The following is a 22964-nucleotide window of genomic DNA, read 5'->3' on the forward strand; positions in this document are numbered from 1 at the left end:
TGACTTTTGCCAAATGAGAAAAAAAAAAGGCTTGAAATTTTGGAACCATCTCCATCTCTCAGCTGCCAGGTTTCAACTGCCAGGTTTCAACTGCCAGGTCTTTTGAGTTCCTAATATTCCAACAGAATGACTGCTTCGGAAACAGCACAGGAGGCCATATTCGTTGGCGCAAACAAGCAAAACTGTGGGTCAGCCTACAACGCAAAGAACTCCGTTGTGGCATTTGCGGCAGCAAACACAGTAGCGCTTTGGAAACCACTAGACAAGAACCACAACGGCGTCTACTATACTTTGAAGCACCATACAAAGGAAGTCACTGGAGTCGAGTTTTTGCCCGAGAGCCCTTACCTCGTGTCCGTGGGCGAAGACCATGGTGTCCATGTATGGAAGGAAAAGAAGGATGTTTACGAGCACCACCAATCGCTCGAGGGCCACACGCACTCTGTGCAGTGTGTGGCAGTGGTGAACCCCGCAGTGTTTGTCACTGGTGGAGCCGACCACGAAATCATAATCTGGGTCTGCAACGACAATCAGAAATTCGAGATGGGCTACAAGTTTCAAGTAAAGAGCAATTTTTACCCGCTAACGTTGGCTGTGCAGGATATCGACGACAAGGGTAACTACATACTCGCGGTTGGCGGAACTACAAATAACGTGTACATTTACACTTTCCAGGTCCAGTACGGAAGCGTCAATAAGTTCCGAAAGAGCGAGGAGTTGACTGGCCACGAAGACTGGGTCAAATGTCTAGCATTTGTCGTGCAAGAGAAATCCGAGGACTACATCTTGGCCACTGGCTCACAGGACAGATACGTGAGGCTATGGAGATTGCGGTTGAATGACAAGATTGACAACTCGGACGAAGATCCGACGAAATTGACGCTACTTGCAAACAAACAATTCAAATTTGAATATGGCGACGGCGACAAGGCTGCTTTCAGCTTTGAGGCTTTGATAACTGGACACGACGATTGGATAAGTGGGTTACAATGGCACCCTTCGTGTCGGAATGGTGATGGTGGCAGTGGGGAGAAACAGCTCCAGTTGCTCACTGCCACTGCCGACACGGCATTAATGATCTGGGAAATGGACGTTGACTCCGGAATCTGGGTTTGCGTGAGTAGACTTGGTGAGATGTCAATTAAAGGAGCATCCACGGCCACGGGTGCATCGGGAGGATTCTGGTCTTGTCTTTGGTTCATTGATCACCAAAACAGCGAGGAGTGGGTGCTTGCCACCGGAAAGACTGGTGCTGTGAGAGCCTACAAATCCGGTCCTGCAGATGAAAAATATTTCAAAGAGACGCTAGGTGTCACGGGTGCAGTGGCTGCCGTAACTGATTTGCGGTGGTCGCTAAGTGGGGAATACTTTATGGCAACATCGTTGGACCAAACAACACGATTATATGCGCCCTGGACACGCGACAGGCACGGTGTCACGACATGGCACGAGTTTGCCAGACCACAAATCCACGGTTACGACATGATTTGCTGGGATAACATCTCGTCGACAAGGTTCGTTTCAGGAGGAGATGAGAAGATTTTGCGTGTGTTTGAACTCACCAAATCGATTGACGAGACGCTTAAAAAATTGTCGGGAATCGAGATCAACAAGGCCAACTCGCAACTCCCAGCATTTGCCTCGCTACCTGTCCTCGGTCTTTCCAACAAGGCCGATACACAAATCTACGAAGAGAAGAAAAACGATGGCGATGAAGAAGAAGAAGATGGAGAAGACGAAGCAGCAGAAGGCGAAGCAGCAGAAGCAGAAGTAGCAGAGGAACAGTTCAACCTGCCACCTTCGGAATCATATTTGCAGAGGCATAGCTTGGCTACGGAGGTGGAAAAATTGTACGGCCACGGGTACGAAATCAACTGTTGCTGTACATCGCCCAATGGTGAATTAATCGCTACAGCCTGCAGGTCAAACAGTGAAAAACATGCCGTGATAAGAATATTCAAGGTCAATGACGACTTTCAACAGAGTCCCCAAGTGTTGGCGGGCCACAATCTCACGATATCCAGTCTCGCGTTTTCGCCAGATGGGAGGTATTTGTTATCAGTGTCGAGAGACCGGCAGTTTAGCTTATGGCAATTGGCGAACCCGGCCACTGCAGAGTTTAAGCTTGTAAAGTTGAATACCAAGGCCCATACCAGGATCATCTGGGACTGTGCGTGGTTACGCGAGGAGAACTGCTTTGTGACTGTGTCTCGTGACAAACTGCTCAAGTTGTGGAGGATACGCGACGAGTCTGTTGTTGAATTGGCAAACAGCTTGAAGTTGGACGAACCAATCACGTCGGTGTCGTCATTCAAAGGCAAGTTGGGGGGAGAAAATGACATACTAGCAGTTGGGTTGGAATCTGGGGCAATCGCCATAGTTGCAATCTCAGTGACCCAGGGCTCCTTGCATCTGGTCTACTCTGTATCAAGTGATTGCACACCTGCGGACAGGATTGAGAAGTTGAGTTTTAGCCCGAAACTTATCAATGACAAATTATACTTGGGTGTTGCAAGCAGAGACACTTCGGTGAGATTGTACAGCTTCCATAAGAACATGTTTTAGAAATAGTTTACCTAGGTGATAGAAATGCCTCAGCGTAGGCCGTAGCTCGTGATCTCTTGATCTCTTGACTCTTTGGTAGAAGTTTCGCAGAGATGGTGTTGATCACGTGATCTCGTATTCTGTGTGAAAACAATATGGAAAAGCAGAAATCCTGATCTGAGGGGTTTTCACACCAACCAAGCACAGACACAGCTGTGCTTGTTTCCAGACCGTCGAGCTGAGCCATGTCGATTAACCAAGTGGTCAACTCAGTGCGAACTGATGGCGCCACAGAGGCAAACTTGACTCAATTGAGAGTACTACTCAGAGACGAGCAAGTTCGATCCTCACAAGAGCTCAAGTCAAACTTAGCATTCTTGATGGAAATTTTCATACAAGTTTTCAAATCTGCCATTGACCAATATAACAGTACCGACGCTTCACGGTTGTTTTCGATTGCGATCGAGGCGATTAAGGTCGCGATCAACCTCGTGGCGTCCAATGCCGACAATTGCGATTTTTTCACCAAGGACGCGGACCTCACTGCCGCTTTTTGGAATTGCATCCACGAGATATACACCTTGAATGAAGCAGCAAGCCTTGAGTTGGTCTTCACGTTAATATCGCAGTTTTTGTACGTGGAGGGAGACGTGGCGCATTATGTACGGTACTTGCATCTGCAATCTATGAATGCTGTAGTTTACACCGAGTTTGCATCTAGTGGCGATCCCGAGGTGGCGCGTGAATTCATCACGGCAAACAAGCACCACTTTGATCTGGCAGACAAGAAGTTTCTTGAACATTATGCCAATCGTTTTCACGAGATATATGCAAACGTAAGCGATCTGGATAAAGAGACTGCTATTGAGATCTTGGAGTTTGTTTCGCCGAGTCTGCGCGCTTTCAAAAGCGTGCTCCTGCTTTTGGAGCTGGAAAAGGATACGAAATTGTTGCGGAAACTCATGGTGGCGAGCACTGATGTTTTCCCGGGTGACATACAAGATCTTGCCAAAGAGGAGGAGTTTTTGGTATCACCACAACTGCTGCTCGTGCTGCTGGGGCTGGCGACGCGAAAAAACCTGTATGCTTTTGCAGCATGCTGCATCTGCGTCGGTAACACTATCCTGAGCGATGAAACTCGGATCAAAACGATCCAGTTGATCAACGACAGCTTTGGAATCAAGAACTTGCTTTTTACGTTCTTTTCCGAGTTCAAAATCACCGACATTGTCCAATTGCAAGCCATCCACATGTGGAACAACTTGTTGGACCAGTCAATCGCGAGCTCGATTATTGACCACTACCGAGAGGAACTAACCACATTGACGAAATTGATGATTGACAATGCCAATTACTACAAGGAAATCAGCGTGGTCTACTTTAAGTTTATAAACAAGTTGATTAAATTCTCAACAGGAACCCACGTACTTCCTGCACCATTAGCTCGACTAGTTTCCGATTTTAACGACAATAGTAATGCCCAATTGACATATGCAAAGTATCTGCTACTACAACAGCATGCAAAAAATCTTAATGACAATCTCAGTGAGTCCGCAGTGACAAAACTCGTCAAGTTCACAGTTAGTCTGGTGAACCGCCAGGACATATTAGAACAATTGAAAACCGTCGCCATACTCAATACTCAACTCAGCGAGAAAAAAATATCAATTCGAGATCTCGATACAGTCTATCTTGGCCCACTTGCGAAATTGCTCGACCAGCTCTATACTCAACTTCCATGCGCAAGAGAAGATGAATCATGGAAGACCAAAATTTTCGACAATAATTTAAAGTTCGTGGCGGGCTCTACAATTAAGCTCCTTGATGGATCCATTGATTTTGCTTCGCTTAAGAGGCTATGTGACAAAATCCTACAAAACTAAAGTTAGTAGAAAGCAATGCGCTAGTCATAGAATAGATAATTTACTAGAAGCTCTTGTCTGTATCTTTCTCCCAATACAACCGAGTTGAAGTTGTTTAGACAAACTGCGCACGTGACTAGCACGTGATGCTTCTGTGCAAAATGCGCCGCGCAAAATGCACCAAACTGGAAACACATCGCACGACGCGTTCTCGGGTGCGGTTCGCAATTCCTCTCACTTTATATTTTCAGCGCCAGACCAAGAAGCTCTTCATTGGAGAGCAGAAACAAGAAACAATTATATGATGTTTAGAGTAGATGACGGAAAAAAAAAAAAGAAAAACGAATATGAATATATGAATATATATGTATGTGTCTTTGGGTCTTTGTTTCTGAATGTGTGAAAATTAATTTGGGGGAGCTCAGTTCATGTGCGTCAAAATTTGTGGAGCTACAGCTGCATGATCCCGTGAATCTTTTTTAAGTGGGCTTTCAAATTATCCTTACGGTTAAATTGCTTGCCGCAGTCTGGCTCCTCGCAATGGTAGGGCTTTTCCGATGAATGCGACTTGAGGTGTCTTTTGACATGCTCCGGTCTTTGGAATCTCGAGTCGCAAATGGGGCACTTGTGTTTCTTTTTAGGGTCCACCTTGTCGTTCTTATCCGATCGATTGTTTCGCACTGTGGGTCTAGTCACGAGTAGATCCGAAGGGATTGGTATTGTCACTGTTCCATCTTCGTCAATTTCTTCCTTGAGGCTGTTTATGCTATTGTTGCTGGAGCTGGAAGAGGAAAAAGGCGACTTCAGCGTTTTACCACCAGTTCTCGAAGAGCAAGATGAATACGCCAAGCTCTTTTCCGCCTTGTCCGATTCCCCGTGCTGTTCATTCAATGTGCTTTTCTTTGCCGCGTTTTTAAGTAAATCATTCGAAAAAGTTGCCATTGGAGGTAATAGATTCGGTGTCGCGGTGTTTGTCGTTGGCGGCGACACCATGGTTGATGAATAGTCCTCGTCTTCTGAACGGGCCAAATTTATGGACGCGTTCAAGTTCATCGACGCGCTTGGGAACTCGATATTGACGATATTCTTTCGGTGCGGATTATAAGGTGAAACAGATAGATTCAAGTTTGAAGTAATTTTCTTGTCCAACGCTGGGTAATCGTCTGGAGTCCTATCGAAATCGGGCAGTAACAAGTCGATTTTATGTGATCGCGGAAGCGCCAATTGTCGCTCGCTTTTGGTGGATATTATGGCACTTGACGAAAGGGTATTTTCATTGAGGCTGTTGTTCAACCCCAAGGGACGTATTTGGCTCTCTCTTCTTTGTTTTCGTTTCAAGCTTGAAAAAGATTTGGCCTTTTTCAATTGCTTCACAGCATCATCTTCGTCGTCGTCGTTTAACGAATCCAACGCGTCGTTGCCAAAAGGGCTGAAGAAAGTTGATTGCGAATGTTTGATTTGGTTTGAGTTGGGGGATTTAAGGGGAGTTGCAGTTACATCGCCAAAGCGGCCAGCACCACTAACACAGCCGCCACCGCAGTTGCTGTCATCGTCAAAAGATGTGGTAGCCTGTGATGGCGTATAAAAGGGGTTCAATGTCGAGTTGTATGACGACGATGAATTTGTCTTTGAGGCAAGCGCTGCTGCTGCTGCATCTAGCGACACTTTCGATCTAGATCGCGAGTGGCCTTTTAATGATTTGTTTGCTGGTGTTTTGGTGATTTTATTGGCAAATGCCGACGAGGTTGTCGCTAAATTTATTGGTGAAAACGAGTCAGTTTTTAATGGTGTATTGTATAGGGACAAGGATGCTGAATTTCTTCCGATTCTTCTTGGAGTTGAGGCAAACTGCTGCAGTTGAGACTGGTAGTTGTGACCGTTTTGCAGTTGCTGCTGTTGCTGAGGTGGTGGTGGTGGTGGTGGTGGTGGCTGTTGTTGCTGATGCTGATGCATTGGAGAGTCAAAAGAATGTCCTGATTCAAATGAGTATAGAGTATTTAATGACACTGAGTGAGGTATATGGGAGTTGGAATTAGAGGTGGGTGGATCTTGGTTGACTGAGATTACTGAGTCTTGGTGTTGATGGTGGTGAATTTGATAATTGTTTGGCATATTAAAAGTCGGTAAATTATCATCGATTGACGTGTTTCTTGAATGATTTGCGAAATCCACCTTGTCCGAGTCAATAACGTTGATTCCCAACCCGTTTTCATCTGTTATATAGAATTTGTTATCGGGTAAGTTGGTTGAAACCGGCACCACTTCATTTTCGTATATTGTTGTTTCATTTAAACTGTTATATGTCGAGTGTTTATTGGTGCCAGAAGCAGCAGTCGTGTGAAACTGGGCAAGAAGCGGCTGTGATTGTTCATTCTGCTGCGGAAATTGTTGAAAATGGTTGTGACTGTGGGAGTTGGGCGTGTTTGATCTCAGTTGCTGTTGTGGTGGTGGTTGTTGTTGTTGTTGATGTTGTTGTTGATAAGAATGCTGGTGCGGTACTACTAACGGGTTGGCGCTTGTCGAGGCAGCGCTATTGCTGTTGTCAAACATGTCAAATGGTGGGTTCCTGCCAATGCTATTGCTGTTCAATATGGAACTTTCATCGTAATTGTAAGGTTGAGCCAATTGAGTTGGAGAACTGAGCAAAAACTTATCCATGGTATCTCAATGACTTGCCAACAGATTGGAATACTTTTCTTTTTCAATTCAATTCAATTCAAAACGGAAACAGTGTCTCTAGTGATATAAATGACCATGAAAGAGAATCTCAAGATATAAAAAAAAAAAAAAGTCGAGTCAAAAATAGAAAACTTGTTCAATCCAGCCAGCAGTCCCTGCGGAGATAAACTTTTGAATCTAACAGCAATTGGTAAAAAATCAAAGCAAATCAAAGAAACAAGGAAAGGAAAAAAAAAAAAAAAAAAAAGCGAGTGTGTAGCTGTTGTTGGATCTTTTTTGGAAATATATTGGTGGTTGGTGGTGGGTGGTTGGTTGGTGGTTTTAAATCTGTAATAAGATTGACAGTGAAACTGATTGATTGGGTGAGTAACGGAAATGAAGCAAAGCAAAAAAAAAAATTCCCTTTTTCAAAACTGACGGCTGGGAGGAGGGTAGCTAGAAAGAAGAAGCCAGGATATATGGGGTTCCCGAGTCTGGTTGAAAGCAGAAGAAAGAAGGGTTGGTTGGTGGGTTGGATCGATTGAATTTGGTTGTAAAAAAAAAAAAAATCATAGTTAGCAGTGAGTGGTTGTTCAACTACTGCTACTGCTATTATATACCACTACAACAATAAGGGAGAAAAAAAAAAAAAAAAGAGAGACGGGGAGGAGAAATTCTTGCAACCAAAATTGCCCAGCTTGTAAGTTGGATGCTGAGCCAAAGAGAGAGACGTGGGTATAGAGCTGTTCTAGCGATGGGGGAGGTCGCCTTCAGAACTCGCCGGATGCAAGTGAATATATTGACCGTCGTTCTTCAAGCGTGTTTGCTTACCCACTGTCCGTGTGGGTGTCTCGCGGGCAAGACGCGACTTTCGCTGTCTAGCCTTCTTGGGATATTGCGCATTTGGTAGCGCGGGGACACGATTTACGAGATCCACTTTTCTCGGGGCTGTCCATGACAGCAAGGTGCTCGTTATAACACGGGCGAGCTTGGGAGTTGGCCCGATTCCACTGGCACTTCTGGGACTCCTAGTGCAGAGACAGTGAGCGAGAGGGGGGAAACGGAGGGAGGGAAAGAGAAAAAGAGAGATGAGCAAAGGGCCTCTTATTGTTGTGGAAATCGGTGATGTTTCACACTGCAGACAGCAAAAAAAGACCCACCAGTGGAAATTAAAAATTACAGAAATTCCAAAAATAAAAAAGATCGACAGTTTCGTGCTCGGATTCATCATGTGCTTCTTGTTCTGAACCCCCCCGGGCGATAGCAATAGAAAAAATTTGCTTTCATATATTTGTTTGCCTTCCGTCCATTAGCTGCTGCAGCGCCCTATCCTCTTCACCAGCTGTTTGTCCGTCTATAGACTAGACGGGGCACTATGTGTTATACCTCGGGGGCAGTGTCATAAAAAAATTGACGTCATTGCGTCGACACGGAAAATAAAAAGACGCGTCGCATTTTCGTGTCGCGACAATTTTTTTTTTCTTTTTAATCAATTTGCTCCATTCAGCAATTTTTTTTCTCGTGACTTGCAGTGGGTGAGGTAGGGGGGATAGATAGAAAGACTCGGCTATCTCCTTTCAGATGTTTAGGCCACCCGGACTTAACCCCCCCCCCCCCACGCTGTTGACTTTCGCCTTGATTGAGGTGGTGGTGGTGGTGGTGTTTTCGGCAAATATCACTCTCGAGCTCTGGTTGCTCTTGCTCTAGCCAGTCGACGTGGAAATTGGCTTGTTGTTGGAGTGGACATAGCCTGTTATTTTCTTGAGCTTTTTTAGGATAAACGCAACTCCGGAAGTTCTCTGTGGTGGCATTGTTTTCTCATGAGTATCGGTGTCTCGAAGGCTGCATCTAATAGCAATCTACTGAAGCTACAACAGAAACTGCAGATTGGCCAGGACCATACTAGATCAAACCTGTGGCCTAGAGGCACCGCTTCATTCTCTATTAAAACAGAAATTGCAAAATTGGCAAAAAGCGCAAATCAGCACATGCAACCAACCCACCCAAAAATAAAATAAAAAAAAAATGTCTCGGGCGGGAAATCCCTTGTGCTCGATATCTGACATTTTCCAAGGACCCAGCACGGCAAAGCAGAGTGAGAAACAAGAGTGAAGAAGTAGCTCAGTTTCTAAACATCATCCCTCACGGGCATATTTCCACCCAAGTGAAAAGCGCATTTCGAGTCACCAGCCACTAGACAGGCCCCACGACCTGAAACATCTTGAACCCCTGTCCACCACAGCAGTTCTCAACAATCTCGTGGTTGAGAGGGAGGGGGAGGCACCGCCGCCACCAAAAGAAGCTTCTAAAAAAAGAAGGGTTAAGAAGGGTTCAGTGTGGGCTCAAGGCAACATGCGCGGGTACTAATCAAATCAAAAATCAGCACAGCTGGTTAAAATCTAGAAATCGTCGTTTTGCATTTTGCATGGAACAAGCGAGAAGCCTTCGACTGTGACTTATTTGATCCCGCCTCCAGTATCAGCATCATTTAAATCCGGCCTAGGTTGCGCGGTCATTGCGGTTCAAGCTTTGAGCTTTCAAGGACTCAAGAATCCATGATTCCAAGATTGCTCTTCGTTTTCCCCTTGCATCTGCCAGACACTCCCCGTCAAAAGTGTCATTTCTTGAAGCAAAGCCTAGTAATTTTTCGTTTTTACACTGAAATATCGGCCAAAAAGTTGGTATTTTTTGGGTTTTCTTTGCTGGTGGGTGCAAAATAAAATCAAAAAACGTCTTCACTTTACCCCCGACTCTGAACAATAAATCTTGATAGAGTGCTTCGACAACCCGGGAGAAAAGCCAAACTGTATTTAGTAATAGAGCTCGCTCCCATATAAACCTAGAAAAAAAAATAGAGATCAATGCTACGTTTGACCAGGTCAAGTCTTGAGATTTGCGGCATCTCATTTTAAATTTTCAGGGAATATCTACCGAATTTTTGAGCCCCCCCCTCCCCTCCCCTCGAAATCATGAGATGAATCACCAAAGTTTCCATCAGTAATATCGATCAGCGCATAAAACTCGCGTGTTTGCTTCCCGCATCTTCCACACTTATTGTTGTTTTGTCAAAATGCCGGGACTTCTGGCGTGATGCTCTATACTTTAAAAAGTTTTGGCGATTCTATACGCGCTCACGCGTATAAGCTAGGTTCAAAATTCCCATATTTAAAGAGTACCCCCATGTGATGCCATGGCTGATGCACACCACCAAGTGTATCCAATCGTCACAAGGTGAGTCAAGGTAAACGTCGTCTAGCAATTGACTCTCTAAACTATAGCTTTCGTCCAGTTACATCACGTCTATCTACAGGGAAAACACACGTCGTCTCCGGATTGTGAGGGCGGGGGTTATACTGGTGAAAGTCCCTCTTAGCAGGAACACACATTGCTGCTGTCACGAGCAACTTGTTAGAAATTCGTGTCACGTGCATTATCACGTGTATTATCACGTGCGCCCTCCCCCACACTAATACATGCCCGCGGCTCGTGGGGGATATCGATTGCAACTCCCACCCCTTCAAGGTTGACTCCAGAGTCGACTCATAAAAAAGACTACTTTCGATTCACATTCTTCTGTCTTCACACCTATCTAAGCTATGAACAAGTTACCTACTCCAAGTGAGATTATGGGTTTTGCTTAACAAATTCAACTCCCTTTTGAATGTTCTTAATCAAGGTATCCTTAGCTTCCTTAACCAAACCTTCTTCGTAATCGGAAATGTTACCCAAGCCGTGGACTTGCTTGACACCCTCTGGTCCCAAAGTGACCTTGGAACTGAAAAAGTCAACACCTTCGTCTTTGAATAACGGAGAGTCGACAAAAGTGCACTCGATAACATCCTTCTCGCCCGCCAAACCATTCAACAAGGCACCAGTGAATCTGGCACCGGCTTGAGCCATCGACAAAGTAGCTGATCCAGCACCGTCTTTAGCCTTGACAACTTCGTCACCGCCAAATTGGATTCTGTGCACCAATGGGTCTCTAACGTCAGCAGCCAAGTCCTTGTGCGTGGTCTGCGACAACAATGGGATAATGGTGATACCAGAGTGGCCACCGACAACTGGCACGTGCTCGTTAACGGGGTTGGTGTGGGCAACCTCGGAGACAAATCTAGCAGCTCTCAAGACGTCCAAAGTGGTGACACCAAACAACTTCTTGGGGTCGTAGACTCCCTTGGACTTGAACACCTCAGCAACAATGGGGACGGTCGAGTTGACGGGGTTGGCAATGATGGCCACTGCGGCGTTGGGGGCATAGTCGGCAGCGGCCTTGGCCAAGTCTCTGACAATCGAGGCATTGGTGTTGAACAAGTCGTCTCTGGTCATACCTGGCTTTCTTGGAACACCAGCAGGGATGACAATGACATCGGCGCCAGTCAAAGCCTCTTTCAATTGGTCTGGATTGTAGCCTTTAACGCTGGAGTCGGTGGGAATATGCGAAACATCAGCAGCAACACCGGGTGCGCCCTTGATATCGTAAAGCGCCAAGTCGGTGACCTTATGGTTCAACTTCAACAACAAGGACAATGGCTGACCAATTCCACCTCCAGCACCCAAGACTGCAACTTTGTAAGCAGTTGAGGCTGATGAGGAAAACGTTCTAGTAGCAACTTTCGAGAACATTGTGGTAACTCTGTGAAAGAAAAGAGGACTCAATTGGGTGAACTCGGCTCAAAGAAGACAACAAGACAGAAGGAGGGAATTTGCGTGAAATAAATAACTCCATGAAACTGAGGGTGAAGAATTAAAAAAAAAAAAAAATTGACGCCGACCCTCTCCCCAAAAATTAGAGTGTGGAGGGCAAATTGACCAATCAGAGGAGAGTACTCCAGATTTCAAATCTGGGGGGGGGGGGTTTAAAGAAAGCTACTTCCTCCGAGGTTGTCCAGTTTCCAGTGCATTTGAACGGGTATGTGGTCTCTAAGCCAACCTCTTACTCCAACGTTGTTTGTCTTTTCCAAACGACCCACCGGCATGACCACCACCAAGTCGTAGAAGAACGGGGTCTATTCCGAGCCGTGAACCGATCAAATCACTTCGGAGCCAGCGAGCCGACAGACTTTTTTTTTTCTCTCTCTTTCTCTCTGCGTCGTCTTAACTTTTTTTTACCCTCGGATCAAGAACAGGCTGAAGAAACAAGCCGGGTAACATTGCAAGTTCGGTGTGTGTGAGGAGTATCTACGCCACTTTCGACTGGGCCAGTTTTCAGTAACGAGAAGGCGGCTTTGTTTATATACACAAGAGAGTCACACCTTTTTGTCTTTTGTTTTATGTTTTTTGCTCTTTCAGTCGAGTTGGTGAGGCATATTTTGAATGGACATGTCACGTGACAGACAAGTGACTGTCACGTGGTGAGTTGGTTGTGAGTGTCACGTGATAAACTAACCGCTGTCACAGTGTCACGTGAAGAGCTAACAGTTGTGAGTGTCACGTGACAGGCTAACCGTTGTCACGTGACTTTTTTTTATCAACTTGAACAACTAGAGCAGAAAGTCACAACTCAAATCAACAACTTTTTGAACCTCTTTGCTCAAGCTTCCCAAAGGCATGTCTTTGGCTACATTGATATATGGACACTTGAGGAATGAACCTCGTCGAAAATTCTCGTCAACCATGGCGTATTCGCGCCCTCACGTCCTCGCTCTCTCGCGCTATCGCTCTAGCTCTCCATCGAAAGTAGAAATACCGAGAATCAAAACATCGTAATACCACGCGAGCTTCACCATTTGAACCCCAACCAGACATCCCCAGGACATTTTTCTTTTTTTTTTTTTTTTTTTCTTTTTCATTTTTTGCAAGGAAATAGCGGAAAGCACAGGGAAGCACAGGAAAGCCCACATTGCCATGCTGGACCAGACGCTAGCTCAGCTGTATCCCATGGATATACCGCACGTCACGGCAGTAGAACTACCGCTCGCAGTGAAGCACGTGGATCGAGCAATAGCAGCAATTGGAGGCAAGAAGAAAATCGCCGACGCCATCAACCACGGCGAGCCGTTGGAGTTGCGCTTGCGCAAGGATCCGTTCCACCACCCGGTGATGGCGCTGACCTCGTCGAACGAACGCATCTTGCTCAGGGTCTCCATCCCGAAAAGCAAGCTCGCGGCGCGTGGCGACCACGCGGCGCAGGGAGTACTGGTGCGCGATTTGATCAAGCTCAATGACGACGACCCCACTACGCCTAAGACCAAGATCAAACCCGTTGCCATTGTCGACAAGACGTATCGGTTCCGTGCCATGAGCGATTTCCAAGTGAACACGAAAAACAATGAGATGGTCCAGCAGTTTAACCAACATATCCTCAATTGCAAAAACTATACTCGCTTGAAAAGATACATTGGCTCGCATCATGATTTCCAGGGATTGCTCGAGTGGAACGAGACCTACTTCCAGAACAACGACCACGGCTTGATCCCGCCGCCGATCTTATCCCCGATCCGATTCCCCTTTGATTACAACTACAAGAAAAACAGAATCACCACCTCCGTCAAAGACGAGAAAAGCGGCCAGGTCAAGATGGTCTCGACAAATGTGTCCATAAAGCTCCACACAAAGATCATTGACCACTCTAGCGAGACACCCATGCAGCCAGCTTTCAACTTGTTGAAAAACAGAGAAGCCATCTCCAAACTGAAGATGCATCCGCACGACCCCAGTTTCCTCCTAATCCAATGCATCGAATGGACGGAACGAATGTTTGAAATGAAGCCCGTATGGATACGAAAACATCTTTACGACTTGGCGCCCGAGGATTTGAAAAAATACTTGAAATTGGCCTTGCCCTACGTGACGTATATTTTCCGCAGCGGGCCCTGGCGATTTTGCAATCTTAAATTGGGGGTTGACCCGCGGAGTGATTCAAAGTATTGGATATACCAAAGCGAGTATTTCCGCGTTCCGGGAGTCACCGATTCATCCGAGGTGAGCGCAAAGGGGAATATAAAGAGAATCACACCGCGATCGTTGGAGAAGGCACTGGAACAAGTTGAAATTGCCCAAAATCTATTTTTTGATGGCGTCAATCTACCCACGACGTCGACGTATCAACTTGGCGACATTTTGGACCCCGTGATTACTTCCATCTATGAGAATGACATGAAGGAAATGGGAAAGGACTTTTTGCGGCGAACTTGGGATCTTCAAGATGGCTGGGTCAATGCTCGAACGATGAACCTTGTGAGGAAAATCGTGAGGTATAAATTAAACCAATTGGTCAAGGAGGAGCCGATCGACCAGGGCAAGGTATACGCAATGGTTGACTCGGTTAAGGAGGAAGCTTATGGAGTAAAGGAAGACCCCGATAATGAAGTTGAAGGCGAAGCTGATGGTGCTGACGTGGAAGAAGAAGAAATAGACGAAGAAAACAACGAGGACGACGAAGTGGAAACGGAAATAGCAGCCTCTGACGATATCAAAGACGATGCCATGGAAGTCGATGAAGAAGACGTGTTGGCAAGATTACAAAATTTAAATGACGACGCTACTGCGAAATTGCGCCACGTTCTACAATATATCAAACAGGACGATCTAGATGACTCAGAGAACGAATGAATGACCCAAAACATAACAAAACTTAACGAGCGAACGAACGAACGAACGAACACGGTGTATAAAAGCCACAACTCTTGAAGCGTAAAATGTTGATTGCAAAAAAATTACGAACATTCTCTGTCTCTTTTGCAACATCAAAACACGTCAATTAAAACAGAGAACAACGCAAAAAAAAAAACCCCCCCGGCCCCTGGAAAACGCCAAACACATACACCACATTTAAATACCAGACACTTTCCCCCTGATCCACATTCACATCCACATCCACCGCCCAAGCCCTATCACCACATATCCCAGACAAAAATGACGAAAGCCACAGAAGCAGGATTGACTTTGTTTGCCTTATTGGCAGTCTACTTTGCGTTGTACACCCAGGTGATACCATCCCCCCAGAAGTTCCAGCAGGAGATATTGCCATTCTTGCCCTGGTGGGCCCTAGTTGCGTTTGGTTCGTATGCTTTGTTCACGTTGGGGTGGGGCATCATCACGTTCAAGACTAAGAAGGACAAGTACGAGGAATTAAAGGTTCAGATTGAAGAGGCTAAGCAGTTTTACAGATCCAAAGGTATCGAACTTGATTAAGGAAAAAAGTGAAGCAATGGCGAAGGAACTGGGTTAAATATATACCAAATCTAGTTGTTTGTTTCTAAATCGTCTATCCTGTATACTATAAAGGTCTGTCGATGAACTTTTGAGTGTGTCTGTGGGAGGGGAAACGCAGAAAACTACGGTTGTGCCCCCTCGTCCTGCTTATGCTTCAACTTCAATCTCTTTTCCGTGGCAGCAAACACACGAATCGACACCGGCACATCCCCCCACTTTTCATCCTCTTCAGCTTTCGAGCTCCCCTGGTGTCCCTTAGCCCCGCCAAACAACTCGTCATCGGACTTGTCCTTGAGCGACTCCGGATAATGCGCACGATCAAGCAACTTCAAAGGCGCGTGGAAATGCTCGGGCCATCTCCCACCCGCAGGTCCCGCAGCCACCAATTTCAGCGCCGCCTCTTCTCGCTTCTCGCTCCACTCCTTCAAGTCCTCTTCAAAGAGCTCCCACACGCAATTGATGCATCCGCTCATGCAGCAGTTGTCAGGTTCCGGTGGTCTCAGCGGCACCGTGACTCCAGCGATCACGCGCGACTCGCCGCGCTCGACCCGGCTCGACGACTGGCGGTCTTCGCCCTTGATGCGGCCGCCAAACACCACCCGGATGCGTTCTTCTGGTGTCATCGAGGTGTCGATGGAGTAGTTGCCCTCGAAGCGGGTCTTGGTGGCCAACTTCAACTTCTCGAGCTGCTTCGCGCTCATTAGGCTGGCCTCGATGGGGTGGACTGGATGCGACGGGGTGCGCAAGATCAAGTCGTAGAATTCATATTTGCGCTGTTCTGCCCGCGAAGTCTTCTTGGGTGGTGTCGGTCTCAATTTCGACGATGTTGTTGCTGCTGTTGCTAAACCTCGAGATCGCACTACCATCGTGTTTTCCTCATTTATCTAATAGTAGTGTAACTTTATAAACTGTGTGGATCTAACGTGGTGGATCTAAAGAAAGTGGGCGTATCTGTGTGTGGGGAAGGGGAAAGCAAGATGTTTGCCAATGCGATGCTGGAGCGATATCACTGGCCAGTAGGCTCTTCTCTTTTTTTTTTGATACTGGTGGTTGGAAATTGGTAGCGCATGAGGTATGACGTAAAAGCCAGAGATTTCTTTGAAGTCACGTGACTCGAGAGAGATGCAGAAACTGGACCACCATTGCTCTCATCCTCTTGCGGTCACTAGTGAGGGAGTTAGCCAGCTCAGGACAGTCCGGCAGGGTGTTCCTACCTGACTCTACTAACAGATTTACAGCTTTCAGTTTTTTTTGATTTTTTTTTTTTGTGGGACGTCCTGCTTGGTAGAAAGTCAAAGCTAGAAGCTGTCACGTGATGCAACAAAGAATCCTTGTTACATGTTTACCACTGCCATCACTTGCAATAGAGCTATTATGGTAGAACCAATTTGAACTCTTTTAACTCTATGCCGGTGAGTTTCGAATCAAGAGCTTTGTATTGGACGATAACAGGAACAGAGAAGGAATATTGCGGCTGGTCGGTTGAAGAGCTTCACAGAAACGGTTCAAGAAGCAGACATACCTCGCCCTTTTCATCTCATAGGTGGGTGATTATCCCTGGCATCCAGTTTTCCTCACGTTGTAGTTTGGTTTCTTCAATCTAGTCAAGTGAAAGATAAAGCTTTTTCTCAGTGAACAAAAATCATATCAGTCGATTACTCTTATCAGCCTCGTACAGTTGCAGTGGCATTGACAAAATTTTCCTGTTTCCAAGATAAAAAAAAAGACATAGAAGAAATTGCTGGTGTATCCCGCTCGAGCCCATGAAATCCATGTTGCAATCAGATCAAAGAAGAAAAGAAACCACAAGAAAAAACAACAAAACAACAAGAAAAAAAAATGAGGATTGACAATGGGTGTTAGATGATCAAGGCAGCTCGATATCACTTAGCCTTTCATCAGTGCCGTCAGTGCCTGTACTCATCATCGTAAAATTCGTACCCACTCTGTATGCATCCATTCCCAATCAAACCAAAATGCAAACGCCGCATGGACGAATTCGTCAATAGGTTCGCTTTTGTGTCATGTGTCATTTTTTTTTCTTCTTCAACTGCAAAATTCTTAAAAATAGCGACTGGCAAAACGTCACGATGATTGACCCATGCAATCTTTTCACACTCAACCCCCCAAAAACAAACATTCTTGACCCAAGGCGTTGGAGCATAGATCTTTGACTTTTTCCGAAACCACAAAAACTAAGAAAAAAAAACGACCTCCAGCCGCCTTATCCATATTTTTAGTCATTTGAACCACAAAGAAAATGAACTAGGTCGAACGGGCTGATTGCTACAAACCACGCGAGTCAAATTCAGACACGGTATGGATGAATTGGGAGGCAAGGACAAGAATCTGGGTTGAGTTGATGCAAACCCGCTACACAAATAGGGAAAAGACCCACAGCGGAGTCGGACCAAAGCGGAAACTAGCGGCGCGGGTAGAGCGTGCCGTCGCCATTGCACTCTGCTGATTTTATGACCTGATAAACGGTTCAAAAGTGAAACTCTGGCCTGGCCTCCCCATCACCACGAGGGCAAAAACAGGCTGAAGGCAGAAGAGATAGAGAAAAGAAAGTGAGTTCTCATTTTCCCTTGACGAACGAGATGTGAGAAAATGCATGCAAAAATACCGTGGTCAACCAGGCCCGCGTGGGCCATGGTTGTACAGGAAAATAATCTGCGCCCTACTCGAAGCAAACCAACAGCATACACGTGCTCGAAATGAATCAACATTTTCTCAAGCCCTGGATTGAACAGGAAAACCACCGTGGACCTCATTTTTTGGTGAAACTTTGATGTCGTAGAAGAGTCTCGCAATTGCAATTTATACCTTTTCTTTTTTTTTACCGATCTTCATCTTCTTTTGTGGCCCAGTCTGTTCACAGAAGATCTGGCACTTGCTCTGCTGGCATCTAGCACGAGGCTCGAATGGTTCTTTTTCCGTGTTTCTGAGCCCCCAGGCTCGAAAGGAGAAAGCAAGTAGCAGCAACAGAGTCAAAGGGTATTCTTTCGTAAGAATATCAAACATTTGGTGCAAAATTGACACCAAAACCACTCCAAATTTTTGTCAATCTCCTCTCTTTTGCCACATACGACCTAGACAAAGCAAAACGAAACAAAAAGTAAAAAAGGTGACCAAACGCCAACGGTAAGAGAATCTTTTAGACAAAAAAGTGGGAAAAGAGGGGAGAAGAGGGGGGGCTGTCGAATCTTCTTTCACTGATAAGATCAACCATGGAGTCATTGACGTGATATTTTGGCAGCTGTTGCTGATTTCTGGGAAAATGCCTTTCTCGATCCAGAATTCCCTTCATCCCGCTCAAACTCTCAATGCTGATTAAAAAATAAACCAGAGCAGCATCGGACTTACCACAGGTTCAGCTCTTGGTCTCACCTTGCCCGGATATGACATTCAAGACCACCTTCGCCGTCTAGTTGAAGAACCGCATGGCGCCTGGCTCTCGTGCACCGCTCTGCGTACTTCGTGGGGAGTACAAAAAAGAAAATCCCCCTGGCGTGATAAAAAAAATTTGGACCAATGACACAAAACTGTGATTATAATAGGAGGATTTTTTTTTTGCACCCACGTGGGCGTTGACGTCGAACAAGCAGCAGCAGCCACCCAGGATAAGCGGATCGCGAGTGGATAGCGCAACATGCCAGTGAGATTGATCCTCTGTCAAAGTTGGGGGTCTTTGATTTCACCGGTTGTGGTGACATTGGATCTCAATCGCTCGATCAACTTGTGGAGAGAAAGATAGAGGGAGCATGTTTCAAAGTTAGCAAGATCTACTTTTACGCTGCAACAAAAAACGCGGCATTTTACACCTTCGATGGCATCATGCATACCCGCTAGTCTTGTCCTGACACTATCTCAGCACCTTTCGCAGCACCTTTCGCAGCACCTTTTGCAGCACCTTTCGCAGTGAATTGCGCGTGGCGTTCAGTCTTCAGACCAAAACCTTGTTGCTCGTTCAAACCTTCACCTTGAAGTCTTTTTTTTTGTTCTTATCTTAAAAGCTTGCGCAAAGCGGCAGGGACCCGAGAGAGTCTCGAAAGCTTGCCTGAACTAAGGTTTAGGCACTTGTTTGTCATTTTTGTCCTTTAGTTCAAGCGGCTGGAACAGGACTCTTGCCCGACTTGTTAAGAGGCCATACGAGCCTTAATTTAGAATTGCGAGTGTTGGGAGCGGAAATGCAACAACATATAGCTCTGCGAGGAAAGTTGCAACACTACCACGCCTACACATGTTTTCTTTTTGTTTTTTGCAAAACTGTCGTTGTGGATGATATGCCGAAGAGAAAAAGAAAAGAAAGGAACTGGTGGCATATGGAACTTGAGCAGGAATAGACTCCTCTTTTCGAGCATGACCTAAACCCACAAACTAAAGCCAAAACTGAGCAGACCAAGTTGCAATCAAAAATTTGGCTGCAATAACTGGGCGGCCCATATAAGTCCATGTGGGCGTGGGGAGGGCCGCGTAAGATAAACCGACTCGGGCCTGCGTAAATGTACATCATCGACCACGTTGCCTCTCCCACTCCCTCGCCCTCTCGCTCTCTTCAATTTTCTCCTTTCGCCGCGCTCCCCTCCTTCCCTCCTAATTTCCACCACCGCCACTCCCCCCCTGCGTCTTTTTTTCCCGCCCAAGATCAGATATTTTTCTTGATTCTTGATGTCTCTGATGGGAAAGCGCGCCCTCGGGACTCGATGGTGGCTCTTGGTGCGGCACCTCGTGCTGAAGTTTATTCCCGCTTGTGTGAGTGAGTGAGTGAGTGAGTGAGTGAGTGAGTGTGGGTTTTTTTCTTTTTCCTTTTCTTCATAGCATGATTCTTGTAGCTCCACGTCTAAGTACGCCTTAGACCAAGCACCTGGGCCATATACCACAAAGGGCACGATTTGCTCTGGCTTGATTGCTCTGTATTATTTCTTGGGGGCAATTGTGTCGTATATTTCCATAATTTGAAATTGCAAATTTTCACATTTTTTTTTCTTTTTTTTTAGGGAGCGGATTTTTCGCAGCCTCATGAGAGATTGATGTAGTTGTTACTGTTGTTGAAGCTTATCAGGTGGATTTCCCTCAAAGACTAACCATAAATTTTTACCTTTTTAGCATTTAGCCAAATGGTACGGCTGGAGCATCAGCTTGAAACAAATGTCTTAAGTTTTAGGCCAGGAGGCAAAAAAATGAATGTTTCGACAACATGGGCTCCTCCCAATCAACCTCTCAAACCTCCTTTCAGCACGCTCCCATGAAGCGATATCCGAATAATACAGCCTCGTGGCTCATTTCTAACACCACAACCAAGTATTTCAAAGATGAAAAAGAGAGAGAGAGAGGGGCCCCCGTGGGCCAAAGGTGCCGTCGATTTGCTCAGGCTACAACCAAGAAAAATATTGCAGGAGAAAACAGAAATTTTTTTCAACAAGGTTGCAAAAAAAAATATCCGCACATTCCAAACCAACCCAAACCAAATGCACATTCAATCTTTCTGTCTTTCAAAAGTCATTGAGAGATAAAAAAAATAATTATACAACCAGGAAGCAGAAGATGAGAAAAAGAATACCCACCCACTGCCTCCCGGCTCTATGGTGCTTCTTGTCGTCCTCTCACCGCTCCAACATTGAGTATAAATATCCCTGGAAATTTATCAAATAGACGTCTGCATTCTACAATTTTTTTTCCTTCTACTGTTCACATCACTCACCATCCGACTCATTCCTCCCCCATACAACAAAACCACAAATCACGATGTCCTTACATCAATTTGATTACATCTTCGCAATTGCGATGATTTTCGCCTTTTTGGACGCTTGGAACATTGGTGCCAACGACGTCGCCAACTCCTTCTCGTCTTCAGTCTCCTCGAGATCGCTCAAGTACTGGCAAGCCATGATCCTCGCTGCGATAATGGAGTTCTTGGGTGCCGTCTTGGTCGGTTCGAGAGTCTCCGACACCATCAGAAACAAAATCGTCGACGTCAGCGTCTTTGCTGACGAGCCCGCCGTGTTGATGTTGACCATGGCCACCGCTTTGGTCGGTTCAAGTACCTGGTTGACCATTGCTACTTCCATGGGTATGCCCGTTTCCACTACTCACTCCATTGTTGGTGCTGTCATTGGAGCCGCTATTGCTGCCAAGGGTGGCGAGAACATCCGCTGGGGATGGGGCGGTGTTGCCCAAATTGTGGCTTCCTGGTTCATTGCCCCATGTATCGCTGGTGCTTTTGCCTCGGCGGTGTTTCTCATTTCCAAATTTGGAGTCTTGGAGATCAAGAACCCCAGAACCTCGTTAAGAAACGCCCAGATGTTGGTGCCAATCTTGGTCTTTGCCGCTTTCTCGATCTTGACCATGTTGATTGTCTGGAAAGGTTCTCCAAAGTTGAAATTAAACAAATTGTCTACCGGAACCACATGTGCCGCCATCTTTGGCACCGGTGCCGTTGCAAGTGCCAAATACCTCTTGTTTGCTTACCCATACTACAGAAGGAAATTGAAGTACGAGGACTGGACCTTGAAATGGTACGACATCTTCCGCGGCCCAATCTTCTGGTTCAAATCCACCGACAATATCCCACCAATGCCCGAAGGACACCAATTAACCTTGGACTACTACAAAGGTAGACGTTATGACGAGGCTGGTAACTTGATTGACTCACACGCTGCTGCACCTAGCGAAATTGCCGACTCAGACGACAGGAAATCGGACGAGTCCGACAGTGCTAGTCACAAGGACATTGAAAAGACCCAATCCACAACCGAGAATGCATTGTCAAAGCAAGAATCCGGCGAGCAAAAGAAGAAATTCCCAAACAAGTTCTCTGCTTACTGGCAATTAGTCAAGGAATCGCCAAAGAACTGGCCATTGGTTCTTTTCTTGGTTGCTACTCATGGTGTTAGACAGGATATCATCTCCAACCAAGCTAAATCCAAGGACATGTTAGCTGGTGACTTGGCCAAGATGCACACTTCTTCCAAGTACTACGACAACAAGATTGAGTACATGTACTCCTTGTTGCAAGCTATTACTGCTTGTACCATGTCCTTTGCCCACGGCGCCAACGATATTGCCAACGCTACAGGTCCATTAGCCACTGTTTACTTGGTGTGGACCACCAACACCACTGATACCGAAGCAGAGGTTCCAGTGTGGGTTCTTTGTTACGCTGCTTCTGCTTTGGTCATTGGTTTGTGGACTTTTGGTTACAGAATCATGGCCAACTTGGGTAACAAGTTGATCTTGCAATCACCAGCTAGAGGTTTCGCCATTGAGTTGGGTGCCGCTGTCACTACCGTCATGGCTACCCAGTTGGCTATCCCTGTCTCCACCACCCAGTCTGCTGTCGGTGCCACTGTCTTTGTTGGGTTATGTAACAAGGAATGGAAATCAGTCAACTGGAGAATGGTGATCTGGTGCTACTTGGGATGGATCTTCACCTTGCCCATGGCTGGTTTGATCGCTGGTATCCTCAATGGTATCATCTTGTACGCCCCATCCAAGGGTATCACATACACCATGAGTTAGATATGACACTCAAACTAGACGATTTATTAGCTTGATCTTAATCCCTGTTGCATTTACATTGTTTAATGACAATCCCTCCTTCTTTTGCTTCTTTTTTTTTGTACTTTTTTTTGTACTTATTTGCATTTATTATCTGGTAACTTGACTTTTATAGACTTTCGCAATACACAATGACTTGTTTTGAACATGGTTTGTTACTTGTAACAGCTTTCGTTTCTTCTCGGA

General features: G+C 45.9%; 8 protein-coding genes across 8 annotated transcripts; 5 read left to right on the forward strand and 3 right to left on the reverse strand. All coding sequences in view use genetic code 12, as the record gives it.

The window, feature by feature from the left end:
• Positions 1–126: 126 nt before the first annotated feature.
• LODBEIA_P48500 (uncharacterized protein) lies at positions 127–2565 on the forward strand (the record flags this gene model as incomplete). The annotated part of the gene is made up of 1 exon (XM_066975117.1): positions 127–2565. One exon carries the CDS (start codon positions 127–129, stop codon positions 2563–2565), a length of 2439 nt encoding a protein of 812 aa, XP_066831788.1.
• A 224-nt stretch (positions 2566–2789) lies between these two features.
• LODBEIA_P48510 (uncharacterized protein) lies at positions 2790–4427 on the forward strand (the record flags this gene model as incomplete). Its single annotated transcript, XM_066975118.1, has 1 exon — positions 2790–4427. One exon carries the CDS (start codon positions 2790–2792, stop codon positions 4425–4427), a length of 1638 nt encoding a protein of 545 aa, XP_066831789.1.
• A 429-nt stretch (positions 4428–4856) lies between these two features.
• LODBEIA_P48520 (uncharacterized protein) lies at positions 4857–7064 on the reverse strand (the record flags this gene model as incomplete). The annotated part of the gene is made up of 1 exon (XM_066975119.1): positions 4857–7064. One exon carries the CDS (start codon positions 7062–7064, stop codon positions 4857–4859), a length of 2208 nt encoding a protein of 735 aa, XP_066831790.1.
• A 3624-nt stretch (positions 7065–10688) lies between these two features.
• On the reverse strand, positions 10689–11687 carry LODBEIA_P48530 (uncharacterized protein; the record flags this gene model as incomplete). The annotated part of the gene is made up of 1 exon (XM_066975120.1): positions 10689–11687. One exon carries the CDS (start codon positions 11685–11687, stop codon positions 10689–10691), a length of 999 nt encoding a protein of 332 aa, XP_066831791.1.
• Positions 11688–12908: 1221 nt separating this feature from the next.
• On the forward strand, positions 12909–14615 carry LODBEIA_P48540 (uncharacterized protein; the record flags this gene model as incomplete). The annotated part of the gene is made up of 1 exon (XM_066975121.1): positions 12909–14615. The coding sequence occupies one exon, from the start codon at positions 12909–12911 to the stop codon at positions 14613–14615; it is 1707 nt and encodes a 568-aa protein (XP_066831792.1).
• Positions 14616–14918: 303 nt separating this feature from the next.
• LODBEIA_P48550 (uncharacterized protein) lies at positions 14919–15197 on the forward strand (the record flags this gene model as incomplete). The annotated part of the gene is made up of 1 exon (XM_066975122.1): positions 14919–15197. The coding sequence occupies one exon, from the start codon at positions 14919–14921 to the stop codon at positions 15195–15197; it is 279 nt and encodes a 92-aa protein (XP_066831793.1).
• A 143-nt stretch (positions 15198–15340) lies between these two features.
• On the reverse strand, positions 15341–16084 carry LODBEIA_P48560 (uncharacterized protein; the record flags this gene model as incomplete). Its single annotated transcript, XM_066975123.1, has 1 exon — positions 15341–16084. One exon carries the CDS (start codon positions 16082–16084, stop codon positions 15341–15343), a length of 744 nt encoding a protein of 247 aa, XP_066831794.1.
• A 4882-nt stretch (positions 16085–20966) lies between these two features.
• Positions 20967–22739, forward strand: LODBEIA_P48570 (uncharacterized protein; the record flags this gene model as incomplete). Its single annotated transcript, XM_066975124.1, has 1 exon — positions 20967–22739. The coding sequence occupies one exon, from the start codon at positions 20967–20969 to the stop codon at positions 22737–22739; it is 1773 nt and encodes a 590-aa protein (XP_066831795.1).
• Between the last annotated feature and the right edge of the window lie 225 nt (positions 22740–22964).

This window comes from Lodderomyces beijingensis (assembly GCF_963989305.1).
Source record: "Lodderomyces beijingensis strain CBS 14171 genome assembly, chromosome: 6".
In the NCBI taxonomy this organism is placed as follows: Eukaryota; Fungi; Ascomycota; class Pichiomycetes; order Serinales; family Debaryomycetaceae; genus Lodderomyces; species Lodderomyces beijingensis.